We start from the raw sequence: 17894 nt of genomic DNA, 5'->3' as shown, positions 1-17894 counted from the left end.
CGGCTCGCTGTCTTCCCGGTCTTCTGACTCAAGCCGCCATCTTGGGGTCGCTCCTCTTCCCCCCTGGCCGTTCGCCTTCTCCTCCGCCGTCGCCTTATTCTTGGCTCTTTTTGGTCGCGGAGCCTCTCGTAGGGTGCCGGTCTCAATGAGGCCCCCGGGGTGGGTCAGGTCCCGGGGGCTGCCCCAAGGAGAAGTGAAGCCAGGGAGCGCTGTTGTGCTCCCCATGAAGGTGCCCTGCAGGAGGGGCCAGGAGCCCACCCTGGCCCTGACGAAAATGGTGATGGGGCGCGCCGTTGTGCGATCCCCTGCAGTGGAGGAGGGGCCCGGGACCACATCTCCGGCCCCCAAGGTGGCCAAACGAGGGGGAGCGCCATCGCGCCCCCCCCCTGAAGATGTTCGGGTGCGCAGGACCCCATCCCCGGGCTCAGTGTGGCGGAGGCCGGGGGAGTGCCGTCACACTCCCCAGAAGACCTGCGGAAGCCGACTCGCGTCTGCTCGCCCGCCCGAGTGGGCAAGCCAGAATAGGACTGCCTGCTCCCGCGGCAGCACAGAAGAGTGCTGGCCGTGCGGGGAGCCGGTGGGGGCAGCCGGGCGTGGGCACCCCGGGCTGCCCTCCAACAAGAAAGGCAGGCGGGGGGCCCAGGTGGGACCGAAGCCCCTGAGGAAGATATTCAGCGGTGCGAGGGGCCCCCGGGTGGGACTGGGCCCCGGAATAGAGGGGGAGCGGTCGGGGGTGGGCTCCCCGAGCAGTCTGCGCTTATCTGGGGGTCCGGGTGGGACCAGGTCCCCCACCGAGGCCCCAGAAAGCAGCGAAGCGCTATCGGTGCTCTCCCCAGCACAGCGGGAGAGCCGCTCATCTGTTGTTCAGCAGCAGGATCTTGACCCATAATGCCTTGCAAGGCATGGGCAATGGATTGTTTTTGGCATTTTGGTGAGCCCCAGAGGAGAGGTCATCCTTGAGTGTGAAAAGGTGCTAGGGGTAGCTGCTGGAAAAGCGCAGTCTCGCCCCCAGCACAAAGATAAGTCCCACCCTAAATTTCTTGAGGATGTAAAAGGAATAACCCCTCAACGCTCAGCGAAGATTGCATCACCTCCTAGGCTGGAAATTTTTGTTCCACAGCTGGGGGTGCATTGAGAAGTACATCTAAGATTGAAGAGCTGAGTTGGAGATGTCTTTATGAAGGGCATTCCCTGGAGGTGAAATGGTGTAATTACATTGAAAGGCATTTACTCATGCTTATTTCTTTTGGAGGGACTGAATTTCACAGTTTGTAAGGTGATGTCATAAGCAAGGTGGATTTAAGTGGCTAGACACTCCTGTTAGGGTGTCTGACTGTATTTACTGAATCCTGTGATCATCTGTGATGCCCTTAGGGGCTATAATTGTAATGCATTTTTAATGATATCCCAGTGTTAGGAGTACTGTCATTCTAAAGTGTGCGTAAACATGTATTCTTGCGGCTGCACTTAGGTGAATAACCCACACTGTTAGCCCTTAAGATGTAGAGGTGCATACTTTATGGTCAGTGGGAGATGCTCAGTCAGGGTCATGTGTCACCAAGGCAGGTGTACCCCTGTTTAATGCTTGTTGAAGTAATGGGTGAGGGACGCCACTGGGATGGTGCCAGTGCGCAGGGCCCTCGCTCCAGGTTATGTTCAACTAATTGCATTGGGGGGGGGCAAGAAGATGTGCATACATGGGAGTTGTGGTACTAGACCCCACTTCCCTGCGGGAGGTGTGGAGATGTTATGCAATGTCACAAAGTAATTCCAGCTTATGTATATTTGTAAACAGCTTATGTATATTTGTAAATTGGTGCATAGTATTGAGTAGTGTGTGTTTAATAAATGTACTCTTTTATGAAGCAAAGTACAGACTGGACAATCAATTGAGTGTTATTTCTGCGCACTTTCAAATGGCGATTACTAGCCCACACCACCTCCCTTGAGTAAGCCTCAGACTGCTCTGCAACGCTACGTCAGGCGCTACAATTGGGTGTTTGGTTCCCAGTGAAGGACAAATGTAGTCATGTTATTTGTGCAGGCCTCACAGATCCTGCCACGTTTTCCAACAGTTTGAAATTGTGTTGCCTATTGCAACCACTGTAGCTACTGTACTTACAAAGTCTATTGCCTATTTGCAAAGTATTTACCTATTTACCTAAAGTCATTCATATTGAGAAAAGTATATTTTGATACCTGTTGGTTCTAAAATAAAACTACTATATCTTTTGATATGAAAACAATTGGCCTAGAGTTCAGTTCTTGAGTGTGTGAGACCATTTGCTGACTGAGTGTGCACAACAAATGCTTATCACTGTCCTCTGAAACTGCCTTACTGCTCGACCAAGCTACCACTTTGGAGAGTAAGGTTATATCTAACTTTAACCTCTGCTATACCTCTGGAGACTGGGGACTCTATACACACTGTACCTTGCTTTGGTCCAGTATATATTGAGCCACTTTCTAACAACCATCTGCTCCCACGATGCACCACGGGTGACAGGTCAGGTTTTTTTTTTTCCGGCTCCTTCTGTGAGGATCCTGGAACTTGAGCTCTTCAGTTTTTTGACTGAAAGAAATTTATTTTGAGATTTTCACACAAAATTCGACAGTTTCTGATTCCGGAAAGCATATTCTACTGTTTTAGGTATTTTCCCAAAAAAATTCCAGTCGGAATGCCTGCTTTATTTCGGAAATGTCCGTCCTTTGGAAAGAAAATGGCACTGTCAGACCCACACTCTGTGTGTATTGTGTCTTCCAACTTCACACAACCCTGACCAGTGCCAGAAGTTTTCCAGGCAGACTCTGCCCGACAGAACGCATTAAGCTTCATGCCCAGCTGGAGAAGTTCAGAAGCCATCATGGAGGTGACCATGGAGACTTCAGAGCGCCTTCTTCAAGTAAGCCACAGCGAAAACGGCGACGTTCCACCTCCCCTGATTCTAGGAAGAAGGTGACTGAATGTTCGCTGTCGAAGAGGCCGAGGGACAGACAATAGTCTCAACGTCGAGACTTTCCGCCGCATGCAAGTAAGTCGGTGTCAAGGCACAGCACTTCGGGATATAAGGCTGTGGGTCCAGAGAGACCTGAGAAAGCTCCGTCGACGTCAAGGCTTCTGTCGACGTCGATGCACTCTCCGCCACCCTCGAGGGGGTCGGCGTCAAGACACACAACTGCGAAAACCATGCCGCAAGTGGACATGACGTCGAGAGCGTCGTCTAGGTCCCATCATTTGACGTCTAGGAGATCGACGCCAGCATGACGTCATGGGAAGTCCAGGTCCCCACATCGCCGTCGATGTCAAGGTACCGACATTGCCGTAGGCTATCGACGTAAAGACCAACGCCGAGGACAGGACGGCGTTCCCATAGCAGATCACCACGCACATCGACGCCAAAGGTGATGCAGACCTCATCGACGTCTAGGCAAAAAATTGCAGAAGCCACGGAGGAGGCCCGGCGTAAGTCAACGTCGAGATCCAGATCGACGTCAAGAGCCCAGTCATCATTCCCAGGGCTGCACATAGTGCAGATTTCTCCAGAGAAATCTGCTAGAGCTGGCGAGAAGAGGGCCTACGATCGGACACCTCGATGGCTGCAGGATGTCGGGACAGCTGACCGCAGAAGTCCGGGCTCGAACTACTCTCGGACTTACTCGCCATCCAGGACCTCTCCTAATAGAAGTGCTCCTGTCAGGCCTTCCAAGTCTCCCCTCAGGAGACCAAGGTCGCCTTCCACACGCCTATAATAGTCAAGGGGTCATCACAGCTCGCACCGCGAAAGTCTACAAGAGGAGACGCAGACTATCATCCACCTGGTCTTCTCCCACGTGGTCCTCGGTACGGGGCTATTCGCCTACCTTTTCATCGACTCCTCCATCAAGGTTATCTCCCATCGATGACGACAGGACATTTTCGGACGTTCTGGGTAGAGGAGCATAGAAGCTAAAGATCAACTTGCATACTCCTGTGATTCCTACGTCAATTATCTTTGACACTTTACACCATCGTACAACTCCCAGACCGCTGCTTCCTTTGGTGCCAGGTTTTTTAGAACCAGCCCTTACCCCTGCTACAGTGGGGTTAATTCCGTCGAGAATTGCTAAGAAGTATAAGGCTCCAGCTGAAGATCCCTTGTTTCTCAGGTCGTATCCCCCAGCGGACTGTCATTATGGCAGCCGCCATGAGAGCACACTCCGCATAAGCTTCAGTTCCTCCAGAAAAGGACAGTAAGCAGAAGCAGGAAAATGTGCAATACTTCTGCGTCATTTTATGAAGATTGCAAGTGCCTCAGCCCTCCTCGGGCGATATGACAGATCTCTTTGGGACTCCCAACAAGCTCCCCAACGATCTTCGGCAGGACTTCCACGATATCCTGCAGGAAGGTGGTCTAGCAGCCAGCCAAGTCAACAGCACGGCAGCGGACGCCTCAGATCTCACCGATCATGGCAACTAACATGGCATCTGTTCGCGGCGCTCAGCCTGGTTGCGCCTCACAGGTCTTAAGCCGACGCAGAGAAAATCTTTAACCTTCCTTTTAACGGCTCCTCCTTATTCGGGGCTAATGCCAATGAGGAGATGAATATGATGAAGACCGTGCTGGATACGGTCAAAGCAGTTGGTCTAGAGAAACGGCAGGAGTTCCGCAAACGCTTTTGACCGAGTGACAAACGTCCTTTCCAACAGAGGGTTCAAACCCCTCAATGGGCCTCCCAGAACCAGCAGAGGTCCCAATTCCAACAGAAGCACACTGGCAGAGGATGGGGGAACAGCAGTCCTCCTCCAAGCAGCCTCCCAAGCAGTGAGGCACTGCTTCCTCTGCACCCGTTCGCCACTCCGGTAGGAGGGAGTATCGTTTTTCACCTGGAAGAGTGGGAAACCATAACAAAAGACAGATGGGTGCTGAATATTGTGCAGCATGGTTACATGCTGAGGTTCAAGTCTCCCCCCGCAAGTGCCCCGACAATTGATGCTCCTTCCTCAACAATAAAATCTGCTGTTGCGAAGTGTCTACCCTCCTCTCTAAGAAGGCCATAGAGGAGGTCCCACCTCACCAGGGAAACCAGGGGGTATACTACTCTCTGTACTTCCTGGTCCAAAAACGAGGCGTAGCCAAAGAGTACAGACCTATCGTCGATCTGCGCTTGCTGAACAGATTTAAAAGAAAAGAGAAATTTCGAATGCTAGCGCTGAACCAGTTTTTCCCACAGCTGCACCTGAGAGACTGGATGTGTGCCATTGACCTGCAGGATACCTACTTTCACATTCCTGTTTCAGTGAAACATCACAAAATCCTCCGGTTCCAGGTTTCTCGCCAGCTCTAAAATAACCAAGTACCTCCGTTCGGGCTCTAATTCGCCCCCCGGACGTTCTCCAAGTGCATGGCGGTGGTGGCTGCCTTCCTCCGCAGGCTGAAGATATTAGTCTATCCCTACCTAGACGACTGGCTCCTAAAAAGTTCCACACCTGCACTACTCCAGAGACATCTTACTGCCTCAATCTGCTGCACTCCCTAGGGTTGCAAGTCAACTACAAGAAGTCAGTCCTCAACCCCACGCAACAGATGCATTATTTGGGCGCTTCCCTGAACTCTGCAAAGGCAAGCGTGTGTCTGGAGGAGAGGTTGTCATCAATGCTGATCAAGTGCCACACTTCTCAGCTCTACACATCCCACAGCCAGGCCAGTGTCATCACTGATGGGATCGATGGCCTCATGCATACACATTGTGCCCAATGCAAGACTTCACATGTAGCCTCTACAACAGTCCCTCGAAGAACAATGGACACAGAGCTCAGGCCATTGGGAAGATCAGGTCTCTCTCCCTCAAGCTGCCAGGGACTCCATCAAATGGTGGATGAAACGCTCACACCTTCTACAAAGGGTCCCTTTTCATCAGGTTCCTCCGACCCAGACAGTGGTTACAGATGCCTCTGCAGGGTTGGGGCGCTCACATGGACCAGCTTCAGGTACAAGGTCTCTGGTCCGAGACAATGAGAAGTTATCGCATCAACTAATTGGAGCTAGGGCAGTCCATCTTGCTCTCTAGTCTCTGTACCCGTCCCTACAGTCCAGCTACATTCAGACAGACAACACAGCAATGTTCTATATGAACAAGCAGGGAGGCACCAGGTCACGGTTCCTGTCTCTGGAGGCCCAGACCATATGGAAGTGGCTGCTGGCGAGGAGTCTCACGATCGCAGCTGTTCATCTTAAAGGAACCTTGAACGTGCAGGCAGATATTCTCAGCAGAGTCTTCGTAGAAGCGCACGACTGGGTGCTCAACGTCAGTCACTCAGGACGTCTTTCGGCAATGGGGAGTGCCAGACATCGACCTGTTCGCAGATGCGGCAAATACAAAATTCCCCGTCTTCGCGTCCAAGTTTCCTCAGCAAGGCTCATGAGGGAATGCACTTTTGATCAGCTGGTCGCAGACATTGCTGTACGCTTTTCCGCCACTTCCTCGGATACCGGCGGTCATTCAGAAGTTTTACAGGACCAACACCAGAATGATCCTGATGGCAACAGAGTGACCAGCCCAGTGGTGGTACCCGGATCTCCTACAACTGTCAGAGGCACCATACTGGAGGCTATCCTGCCGCCCAGACTTGCTGACCAAGAACAAGGGGAGAGTATTCATCCCAACCTACCGTCTCTGCGATTGACTACATGGCTCCTGAAGTCATCCAGTACGGACATCTAGACCCCTCTGCAGACTGTATGCACATTCTCAGGGAAGCAAAGAGACCCATCCACCAGAAAGTCTTATGCTTTCAAGTGGAAGAGATTCTACCTGTGGTGTAAGGACAACGCTTTTGATCCGACCAAGGGTCGGGAGCAAGTGAATCCTCCCTTACTTACCGTTCTTGGTAAAGTCAGGCCTGAAATACCCCTCCATCAGGATCCATCTGGCTGCTATTACAGCTTACAGAATGCCAGTGGTCAAGGACTTTCTAGAGGGACTCGAAGGTTTAGCCACCAGTGATATCCCCTTCTCCACCTTGGGAACTTAACATTGTCCTCACTAAACTGATGGGTGCTCCTATCGAGCCTATTCATAAGGCGTCTTTACAGCATTTAACCTGGAAGGCTGCGTTTTTAGTAGCCATCACTTGCATCCGCAGGGTGAGTGAGATTCAGGCACTGTGCTGCAAGGAACCTTACACTGTGTTTCATGCAAATAGAGTGGTGCTACGTACGCATCCGAGCTTCCTTCCTAAGGTGGTCTCGAATTTTCACATTAATTTATTGCTCTGCCCACTTTCTTTCCTCAACCATTCTCTGCCCCGGAGATATCATTACACTCTTTAGATCTCCGGAGAGTATTGAAGTTTTACCTGGCAAAACTCTTACACTTAGGAAGTCTTACCGGCTCTTTATTAACTACGGTTCCACTAAGACCGGTCTAGCTGCATCTAAAAGATCTATTTCTGACGGATCGTCTCTTGTTTAGCTTTATCCTACCAGTTAACTAACAAGACCTTACAAGGCAGACATAAAGCGCACACTACCAGAGGGAAAGCTTCTACCACAGCTCTCCTTCAAAACGTTCCTATGTCTGAAATCTGCGAGGCAGCCACATGGCGATCAGTGCATACCTTTACACGCCATTACTGTCTAGATTCTGATGCTCAAGCCGATGGCTTCTTTAAGGTATTTGTTTGCATGACTGCAATTTGAATGATGTTTTTTCATGTTCTGTATACTCTATTGCTCGTCCGCGAGACTTTAGTTATGGGCTTGCTACTCTAGTCATAGATTATGACTATTAATGAGTATCCCCTGGATGAGACGGATTAGTTACCTACCTGTAATCCTAGTTCTCATCCAGGGGTATACTCATCAAAGTCATAAGCGACCCTCCCTCCTCCACGGACGAGCGTTATTGGAGTTGTTTTTATGTTAATTGCATGTCTACTCGGGTGTCTGTACATAATACACTGTCAAAAATAACTAACCTGTCACCTGTGGTGCATCATGGGAGCAGAGGGTCTCTCGCAGGTCTTAAAGTCACGGTACCCTAACCCTTGATAACCTTAAAGGCAAGGTGTCAGTTTTTTTTGTTTCATTGCTCTGCTATGGAACTCCAACAACTTACTGGGCTTCAGAAGGGCCTTGAAGACAAAGCTTTATCGTGCAACCCTATTAATTCTGGCCCATGGCATCAACATTCATTCGATTAGCGCCATGAAACCTCTGGTGACCGTGCGCTCTATAAATTCTTCCTAACAAAACATAACATATGCAGCCTACAGGCAACTGCCTGCAATTACATGCTTTCCTTAAGGCAATAAAGCATTGTTGTATGACAATTTCTCAGTGCTTCCTCTTTTCCTTATGGGTTAGGAGGGTATTGTTCTTGTAATGCAAACCTATGTAATTTCGGCATTTTTGCCATTTTTGAAACATTCTAGGCTGCATGCATGTATATATGTGTGTGTGTGTGTCTATATATATATATATATATATATATATATATATATATATATATATATATATATATATATATATATATATATATATATATATATATATATATATATAACGCTCGAAAAAAATTCTTCGTGTTTGAAAAGAAGAAAGAGCAGCACTCCGGGGAGTTACTTTAAACAGCGTGCAGTTTATTTAGCACAACATATATATATCATATATCTATTCATTCAAAGCAGGATGTGCACACTCAGTCAAAGCACATCAGCAATTCAGCAAAAAGTGAGGGGATACCATGCAAGAAAGATGTCGCTTTCTCCTACCTGCTGCCGGAGCTGGGGATCGAACTGTGAACCCTGTGGTCCGGAATCCGGCACCCTGGCTGCTGGGGTCTTCACAGGGTCAGGTAGGTACAGTTATTACATCCTCAGTGGCACAGGGGCAGCCGGGTGCAGAGAGAGTAAGGCCCAGTGTTGGGGGCAGGGGGGGCTTTGTTTGGTGACTGCTGGCAAGCAAGCCACGCAGCTGTGGGAGCTGGGCTCCTGGTCAGTTGCTCAGGGAAAATGGGGAAGTAGATTAGGACAAAGGTTGCACTCCCAGGGGCACTCGTTCAGCTGGGTGCAGGGTGCTTTTGAGCCATTGGGCGCTCAATGTTATTCAATGGAAGACTTGGAAGTTGAACAAAGGCTGCAGGCTCGGGACGGAGATTCTTCAGGTGCAACCACCACTTCGAGAGGTACGTTGTGATCTTGAAGGATAGGTAGACACCCAGGAGTTGGGCACAAGGGGCCATAGGGCGCCGGGTGCAGTGGTGTCTTTTGGTGTCGGGTCATCTTACCCTCAGCTGGTCGCGGTAGGAGAAGTCCCTTGTTGTGAGGCTGCAGGCATCGTCTGGGTCGTCGAGGAGGGTCTTTGGGCACTGGATTGGTGGTCACAATCGCCGGGGGCGGGGGTGTCCTTGTGGTCTATTTGTCAACTCAAGGACAGGCCGGGCTCGGCAGGTGCAGAGAGTGCTGGATCCGCGGTTCCTGGCTGGCACCAGGGGTGTTGCTGTTTGAGCAGAACCACTGCCCATGAGAGTCCCAGTCAAGATGAGCAAGGCAGGCAGGTCCACCAGAGTTTTTGAGGTTGCTGTCTGCAGGAGATGCCGGGGGTTAGCAGGAGCAGGTTCAAGGATCAACAGGCCGGTAGGGTGGGGGCCAAGTCAGTTGATGTCTTCCTCTTATTAGCAGCTGCACTGCAGGTCTTCTTCTTGGTCTTCTTTCTTGTTTCGGAATCTGGATCAGAGGAAGGAAGTTTCAGGGAGCCCCTAAATATTAAATTTAGGGGTGTTACAGGTAGGGTAAGGGCAAGGTCCAATTGGTCCCTCTCCTGGGTAGTGTACATTCCCTATCCTGCTCTTCTCCTGTGGGAGTGGGGCAGGAGCCTATCCCTGATTGGTCAGGGCTCCCCGTCCTCAAAATAGCGGGAGCCCAGAGTTGTCTTTCACCTCGCGCCTCCCACCTGAGGGGTGGGGGTGGCAGAGGCTGGCACACCCTTTCCTCACGTAGGGTTTCCCACCAGTCTTCCCGACAGAGTGGGGGTCAGAACCGTTGGGGGCCAGTTGCTGAGTACAGCAATTTGCCTGGGGAAGCTCACAAAAGGCGGCATGCTTTTGAAGCTTCCCCCTGCCCATACTGGCGGAGGAGGTTTGGAACCTCATCCCAGGATGTACATTGTTTCAGGCCCCTGAGAATGGCAAGCTCTCGCCCCCGGGGTCCAGAAACATGTCTTGTGGTGGCAGCCTAGGGAGCCACACAGTCAGGACACTGGTAGTTTGTTAGGTTTCAGGAGACATCTCTAAGATGCCCTCTGGAGTGTGTTTTACATTAAATCCCACACTGGCATCAGTGTGGGTTTAATATGCTGAGAAATTTGATACCAAACTTCCCAGTCTTCAGTGTAGCCATTATGGTGCTGTGGAATTCGTAATGACAACCTTCCAGCATCATATACTCTTAATGGCATCACTGCACTTATAATGCCCAGGAATGGCCCTGGGTACTGTAGGGGCACAGGGCTCATACACCTGTGCCCACACCACTAGCATAGTGCACCCAGCTAGAGGGGTGACTGAGGTATGCCAGGGCAGTGTGTTTGTGGGCATGGCACACTGGGATGTGTGCCATGTTGACTGTTTAGTTCTGCACCAAGACACTCAGCCTGCAAAGGCAGGTGCTGTGTGTCAGGGTACAGGGCCCCTAAGGGTGGCACAATAAGTGCTGCAGCCCTTAGCGGTCTTCTCAGGTCACAGTGCCCTGGGTACCAAGTAAGCATGGGCGTAAAATCCGTTCCGCTTGCGGATTTTCGGTAAATTCGCAATCCGCGAACTCTCGCGAACTTGCCGAAAATTCGTAAAATCCGTGCGAAGCGGATTTTTTGCTTGGTCGCACTTGCCAACTAGAATACTATACAATTTCGCGGGAGTAAACACTTGCGAATACGTAGATGCGGCGGGCAGCGACAATCTCGCAATTGCGAGATTGCAAAATTTGCAATTTCGCACAAGAAATCCACCACCAGGCAGGATAAACCTTGAAAATTATGATTTTTATCAGAATAACTCCTCAGGTTGACATTTGCCTGCACTTTTTCTTTGCAAGGAGTCCATTTTGGGGGGTGGGGGTGGGAGGAAGGAAGTGCCCCACAGTCTCCAACTTCCTGTTCCTGTCCACCAGGCTCCTCCCAGTGCTTTCTTCATGTGCTGGTCACATTTTTGCAAAACTGAAAGCACTCAGCAGGTGCAAAAGTTCAATCTTATCATTAGTAACCATTCCCTGCAGTGCTTCCTGAGGGGGCCCTTTAGAGTTCAGTTGCCTACTTGCAACTATAGGCCACAAAGGTCCTGTGAAAAAAAATTGCACTGCAACAGAAAGCAAATTACAGATAAGGAAGCAGGTGCCAGCCAGACTGGAAGTTTAAATTCAGTGACACATTAATCAACCCCAAATTAATTCATGTCAGTTGAAGCAGGGCAGGTGTGCTTGCTTTTTTTCACCCCCATAATCTACAGTGATAAACCAACCAGAGGGTGGCAGTGATGTACCAGAGGGTGGCAGTGATGTACCAGAGGGTGGCAGTGATGTACCAGAGGGTGGCATGGGTGTACCAGAGGGTGGCAGTGGTGAAACAGAGGGTGCTGTGAACCTGTGATGATGAACCAGATGTAGAAACAACATAGTTGCGACCGTTGCGAGCCGACAAGTACGTTCGCAATTGCGAACTGGTACAGAACCCTCGCAAACTGGCAGAAATCCTTGCGAACACAAAAAAATAAAAAAATTGCGAGAGTTCGCGGATTTTGCGGATTGCGAATCCGTAAATACGCAAGTTTGCGGATTGCCAATTTGCAAAATCCGCCCATGCTTAGTACCAAGGGTACTATTTACCAGTGGCTGACCTGTGGCCAGAGATGCCAATTGGGTTTAGGTTTCAACACCGTTTTAGGGAAGGATCACCGGCCCTGGATACCTGGTTGGCAGGAACTCAGGGCACACTCAGTAAAAGTACATCAGCCATTCATCAAAAAGTGGGGACATACAATGCAAGAAAGATGGCACTTTCTCACACCTGGTAACTGTTAACTTAATTTCTCTCCATAGGAACCTATTGACTGTGTTTCTCTGAAAAATGTTTTGCAGGGCATTGAAACCTGAAAAATAACAATTGCTCAAAACTGGTTTTACTTACCTTTTCTCTAGTAAAATGTCCTAGTGTAATATCTAGTCATATCACCCTGAGTAGAAAAAGTAATCTAAAAAGTAACTAAAAAATAATCAGTATAGTAATTTCAATACCTTGATTTACTTGTATTTCAACCAGCTGCATGTAAACTTGTTTTCACTTTTAAAGACTGCATAATATTTTGCAAAGCATTTATTTAACTAACCTGTGCCCCGGCATTGCTTGGTTACAGGACATAAAATAACTAAAAAATATTTTGATATAAATCCAATTGGTCTGAGTTCAGTCTGTGTGTGAAATCATTTACTGATTGAGTGTGTACAACAAATGCTTAACACTATCCTCTGATAAGCATTACTGCTCCCCCACACTACCACAAATGAAGAGTAAAGTACTAATATATTCTTAATCCACTGGAGATTCGATGGACTTTGTGCACACTATAACCTTACATTGGTTTAGCAAATACAGAGCCAGCTTCCTACACCGACGCATGAGGAAATTGCTGTATTTAAAGAGCTCCAGACCTAGCTGATGGGCTATTCACAAGATTAGGGATCTGCAGTTTCTCTACCAGAAAAGGGGTTACGAAGATAAATAACTTGTCCTTTAATACTTTCCAGCTTACCCCCTCACCTGTTACCATGTCAAATAGCACAATGCACATCCTCGGACGAGGTGCCAAGCCTCCTCTTCCAGGATGGGCAGGGTTCATGAAGAAGCTTCAAAGGCATACCGCCTTTGTGAGCCTCTCCAGACCACTTGCTGTGCTCAGCAACTGGTCCCCACTGGTTCTACCCCCCACTGAGTGGGCCCCAGCACTACAGGCCTGTCTCCCCTCGAACCTGCTCCTGCGAAATCCCGGCGTGTCCAGCAACCTCACAAACCTCTGAGGACCTGCCTTCATTCTCTTCCCAAGCTGTTTCTCCTGTGAACACCGGATGTGTTTGAACTGCAGCTTCTGGTGCCAACCAGAAACCGCGAATACAGCACACTCTGCACCCGCCGAGCCCGGCCCTTGTTTGAGTGAAGAAACACGACAAGGAGGTCCCCCGGCGATCCTGACCCAAGATGCGGCGACCCCTGACCTGCCTCAAGCCTCCAGACACCTGCAGCCTCAATCAAGAGGGCCCCCCTACTGTGACCAGAGTGGGTAAGGTAATCCGACATCCAAAGGCACCCCTTCACCCGATGCCATGGTTGGGAACGGCCTTGTGTGCCCAACCCTGTGGTGCCTAACCCTCCCTCGATATCCCAAATTACCCCTCGAAGTGGTGGTCATTCCTGGAAGATACTCGTCCCCGAATAACAAAACACATTTTCTCAACTGTTTTCAGGAAATGTCCCAGTGCTGAATCCAGGATCCAGCACTGAGTAAGAAAAAGTAACGCTAACCTGACTTACCTGCTAAGTGAATTTCCTCCCATAGGATAACATTGGTGATTCTATTTGAGAAAGTTTCAAAGTGTCAACTTTTAAAATACAATAATATTCCTTAAAAATCACACCTTTAACCAAAACGCATTTAGTCACCTGTTTTCAGGAAATGTCCCACAACTGAATCCAGGATCCAGTCCTGTGTTAGGAAAAGTAATCTGAAAAGTAATTAACTGCATTTTACTTAAAACGCCTATTCAATTGAATGTACTATACTTGCAATGTGTTGCAAACTGCTTTCTTAAAATTGTAACCAAAACCAGTACAAGTTGCACTGCTATTTTAAACCGTGTTCATACAAGTAATTTACTTCTGAAAAGTATTGTTATGCTTACCTGCCCCAGGCTTGCTTGGTTCTAGAAATAAAACAGTATTTTTGTATACAAAACAATTGGCCTAGAGTTCAGTTTGAGACCCTTGGACTCTATACACACTGTACCTCACTTTGGTGCAGTTTATGTAGAGCCAGTTTCTTACAGCCATCCTGTGTAGCATTGTTGTTGACAGTGTAATACTGTATGGTAAGATGCAGTCTGACTTTGCTAGAGACTTAAGGAGTCTCCTAGGATTCAACTTCCTTAGGTGACGTCAATGCTTAGGGGAGGTTAGAGTTCTATAATTGCTGAAGGGGCGGGGGTGTTATTCCACCAGAATGAATGAATGAAGGTAGGTAAGCTTGGTACTTTGGCATTATATTGTCTTTCATAAGTAACTTGTACTGCTATACTGTTTTTCAGAGCTCTGGCAAAAGGAGCCCAAAGACTGCAAGAAGTGCTGAACCTAAAGAGGTATGAACCAGAGCTAAAACCTTTTTGAAAGTGAATAACTAAGTTGTAGCTGTGTCTTTCTTTTAAGAGTACTGTCTGTTGTATGTATTATTACATTCATCTTATTGCGGCCCGGGACACTTTTTAAAAAGTTGTACCATAGACTTTCACTTGTATCCCTATATGTGATAAATTATTGTACTATTTAACTTTACTCTGTAACCCAGACCCCTGTTCTAGTATCCTAGCCGTGAGGAAAAGGGGACTTGGGTTGTGTGAGCTCACAGTGTAATAATCTAGCAACCCCTTTAGGACCAGTCTGAGTTAGTTTGTGAAACCCCTAGCACTTCTCTGGGTAGCTGTGACTCTGAGCAGCCAGGCTTGTACAAAAGAACAAGTCTAAGCTTTTATATAACTTTTGACACCAAAATGATAAAGATCCACTGGAGTGAGATACATATTTTACAAGGTATAGTAAATCAGCACTTTTTACTTAGCCCCAGACTAGCATTTGCAAATTCAATGAATTTAACACTTGGAAACTTTTTCAAGAAAACAATTAGTAATTATCATTGTGGTTGCTTAGTTACTTTCGGCAATCAGCTCCGGCACGGCAGGAAGCTAGTCAGGAGGACCAGCAAGGTCCACAGAACATGCTACCTTGACCAGAATGGTGCTCTCCAGTCCAGTATCAGTGGCTCCTTGCTATAAACTTCGATGAAGTGGTCTTGATGTAAGTGTGGTAAGTGTGGGTTTATGTTGCTGAGCTCCCACCATGTTGAGGATGGGGAGCCCTGCCCAATCAGAGATAGGCCACTACCCCCCTCCCACAGGAGAGGAACAGGATAGGGGGTGTACTCACCCCAGGACAGGGACCCATTGGTCCCTGTCCTTGCCCTACTTGTAACACCCCTAAATTTAGTATTTAGGGGCACCCTGAACCTTCCTTCCTCTGATCCCGATTTGAAAACAAGAACAATAAGAAAGAAGACCTGCCGTGCAGCTGCTAACAAGAGGACAACACCAACTGACTTGGCCCCAGCCCTACCGGCCTGTTGATCCTTGAACCTGCTCTTGCTAAATCCCAGCATCTCCTGCGGACAGCAACCTCTAGAACCCCGGACGTCCTGCCTGCCTTGCTCATCTAAAGACTGGGACTCCCATGAGCAGTGGTTCTGCTCAAACAGCAACAACCCATGGACAGCCAGGAACCGCAAATCCAGCACCCTCTGCACCCGCCCGGCCTGTGCCTGAGTGGACAAAGATCACGAGGACTTCACCCCGGCGATTGTGAACACGAATCCAGAGCACAAGGACCCTCCTCAACGATCCTGGTGACTCCTGCAGCCTCACAACAAGGGACCCCTCCAACCGCGACCAGCTGAGAGTAAGATTTCCCGACGCTAAAAGACACCCTTGCACCCTTAGCCCCTCGGCCCCCTGTGCCCAACTCCTGCGTGTCTACCTATCCTCCATGATCCCTACTTATCTCTCAAAGTGGTGGTCGTAACTGAAGACTCTCCGTCCCCGAGCCTGCAGCCTTTGTTCAAATTCCAGCTTTCCCATTGATTAACATTGGGCGCCCGAAGGCCCAAAAGCACCCTGCACCCAGCCGCCCAAGTGCCCCTGGGAGTCCAGCATCTACCGTACTCTACTTCCCCACTTGCCCTGTGTAAGTGACCAGGAGCTCAGCTCTCAAAGCCAGGTGGCTTGCCTGCTAGCAGCCACCAACCAAAGTCCCCCTATCCCTCCATAGGATAACATTGGGCCTACTCACTCTGCACCCGGCTGCCCCTGTGTCGCTGGGGGTGTAACGTGACCCTGGGAGACCCCTGAGTCGACCCTCAGCACTTTAACTTTGCCAGCCGAGTACTTGCCCAAAGACCGATAACTTGATGTTCGAGGCATGTGGGCTGCTGAATTCATATCTTAGCATAGATCGCCACCTATTGTTGGGTCCGGATGATTGCACCTTGTTGTCCTGCAAGAATCTTCGAAGTATCACGAGATAGGTGACTCCTCCCCTGGACTACAGTGCGCATGGGCATCTTCTCCATCCTTAGATTGTTTTTTTACGCCATTGGGTTCGGGTGTTATTCCTCTACTCCAACTTCGGAACCGAAACTAAACTACTTTTTAAGGCCAAAAGCCTTCTACTTCGATTGTATTGTTCTCGTTCGGTACTTCTTGACTTAACCGAATTTTCCATCTCGATCCGGTCATGGACGCGGGCTGTTGGGCCTTTCGACGCCACGTGGGCCTGCTGTCGATGGAAAGGAGCCCGTTCAAAAGGTGCCCACAATTCCACTCCAAATTCCCGCATACTGACAAACATATAGTATGCAACAAGTGCTTATCACTGGAGCACAACGAAGAAAATTGCCCAGCGTGTGCCCAATTCTGTTAGAAGAAGACCATCCGGAATTGACGGGCCGCTAGGCAAGAGATGCAGCGGCCGGCACCGGAACTGGAGGACATCTTCTATGATGAACACAACCTCCCAGAAGCGGCGGACTCGGATCCAGCCCCCCAACACCGCTTATCCCAAAAGACAAGGCTCCGGTCGAAGCATCGCCTAAAGGCCTTAGCCGAGACCGACAAGCTGCTTCAGAAGCCCCACCTTCTGGCTCGGCTCCGAAGCCCAAAGCCAGGCCTTTTGATAGCCCAGGACAGAGTACCACTCCAACCCCAAGAGGGTCGTCGAACCGAAGGTTGTCGAACCAAAGGTTGTCGAACCAAAGGTCGTCGAACCGAGGAAGGTTGTCGAACCAAACAAGGTCGTCCAACCCAAAAAGGTTATAGAGCCGAAAGCTATCGAGCCAAAGAAGAGCCTTGAACCAAAACGAGTCGTCGATCCAAAAAGAACACCTACCCAAAGAAGGCAGTCGATCCTAAAAAGAGTGTCGATCAACAAAAACAGGATCACACTACAAAGCCCGTTGAGCCAAAAAAAGCCATTGACTGGACCAAAAACATTGAGCCGAAAAAGGCCGTCTAGCATAAACATATCGAACCAAAAGCTCCATTCGATCCGAAACAGGTCGTCGACCCAAAAAAGGTCGCCAAACCCAAAAAGGTTACCGACCCGAAAGCAACAGCCGAGCCGAAAAAAGCTCCACAACCAAAGGCCCTCGAGCCAAAAAGTCACAAACCAGTCACTAAGCCAAAAACATCGACGCCGAAGCCACGGACAGTTGAGGAAGAACTCTTCCATCCTGATCCAGTAACTGAGGAACAACTTAAACTGTATATAGACCCTGAAACAGGACACGTTACAGTTTATCACCGGAAAAAAGACCATTGGACACGGACACTCCTTCCCCTGTTCCTCCAAAGAAAAAAGACTTCGGAACATCTCCCTCAAGGCCTTTTACTCCTCCTCCTTTCTTTCCTGATATGCCTTTTGTGCCCTACTCTTCTACACATTCAGATTATAATGATGGAGATAACCTGGGGGAAGATCCTCAGGAAAATTTTAATGAACCAGAGGATCCTGATGCCCAGGCTGACACATGGGATGACCAAAATGATCCATATG

At 49.2% G+C, this 17894-nt stretch overlaps 1 protein-coding gene across 2 annotated transcripts in view; it reads left to right on the top strand.

Moving 5' to 3' along the window:
• Positions 1-17894, top strand: part of ZNF638 (zinc finger protein 638) — a 985826-nt gene that overhangs the window by 707864 nt on the left and 260068 nt on the right. For both annotated transcript variants that reach the window (XM_078674499.1, XM_078674497.1), the window contains one exon: positions 14327-14377. In XM_078674499.1, the coding sequence (XP_078530625.1) occupies positions 14327-14377 (51 nt within the window). The remainder of the gene's footprint in view (positions 1-14326; positions 14378-17894) is intronic.

Source organism: Lissotriton helveticus, chromosome 2_1 (assembly GCF_964261635.1).
Source record: "Lissotriton helveticus chromosome 2_1, aLisHel1.1, whole genome shotgun sequence".
In the NCBI taxonomy this organism is placed as follows: Eukaryota; Metazoa; Chordata; class Amphibia; order Caudata; family Salamandridae; genus Lissotriton; species Lissotriton helveticus.
Note: the sequence above shows the minus strand (reverse complement) of the source record. Positions and strands in the feature narration are given on the sequence as shown.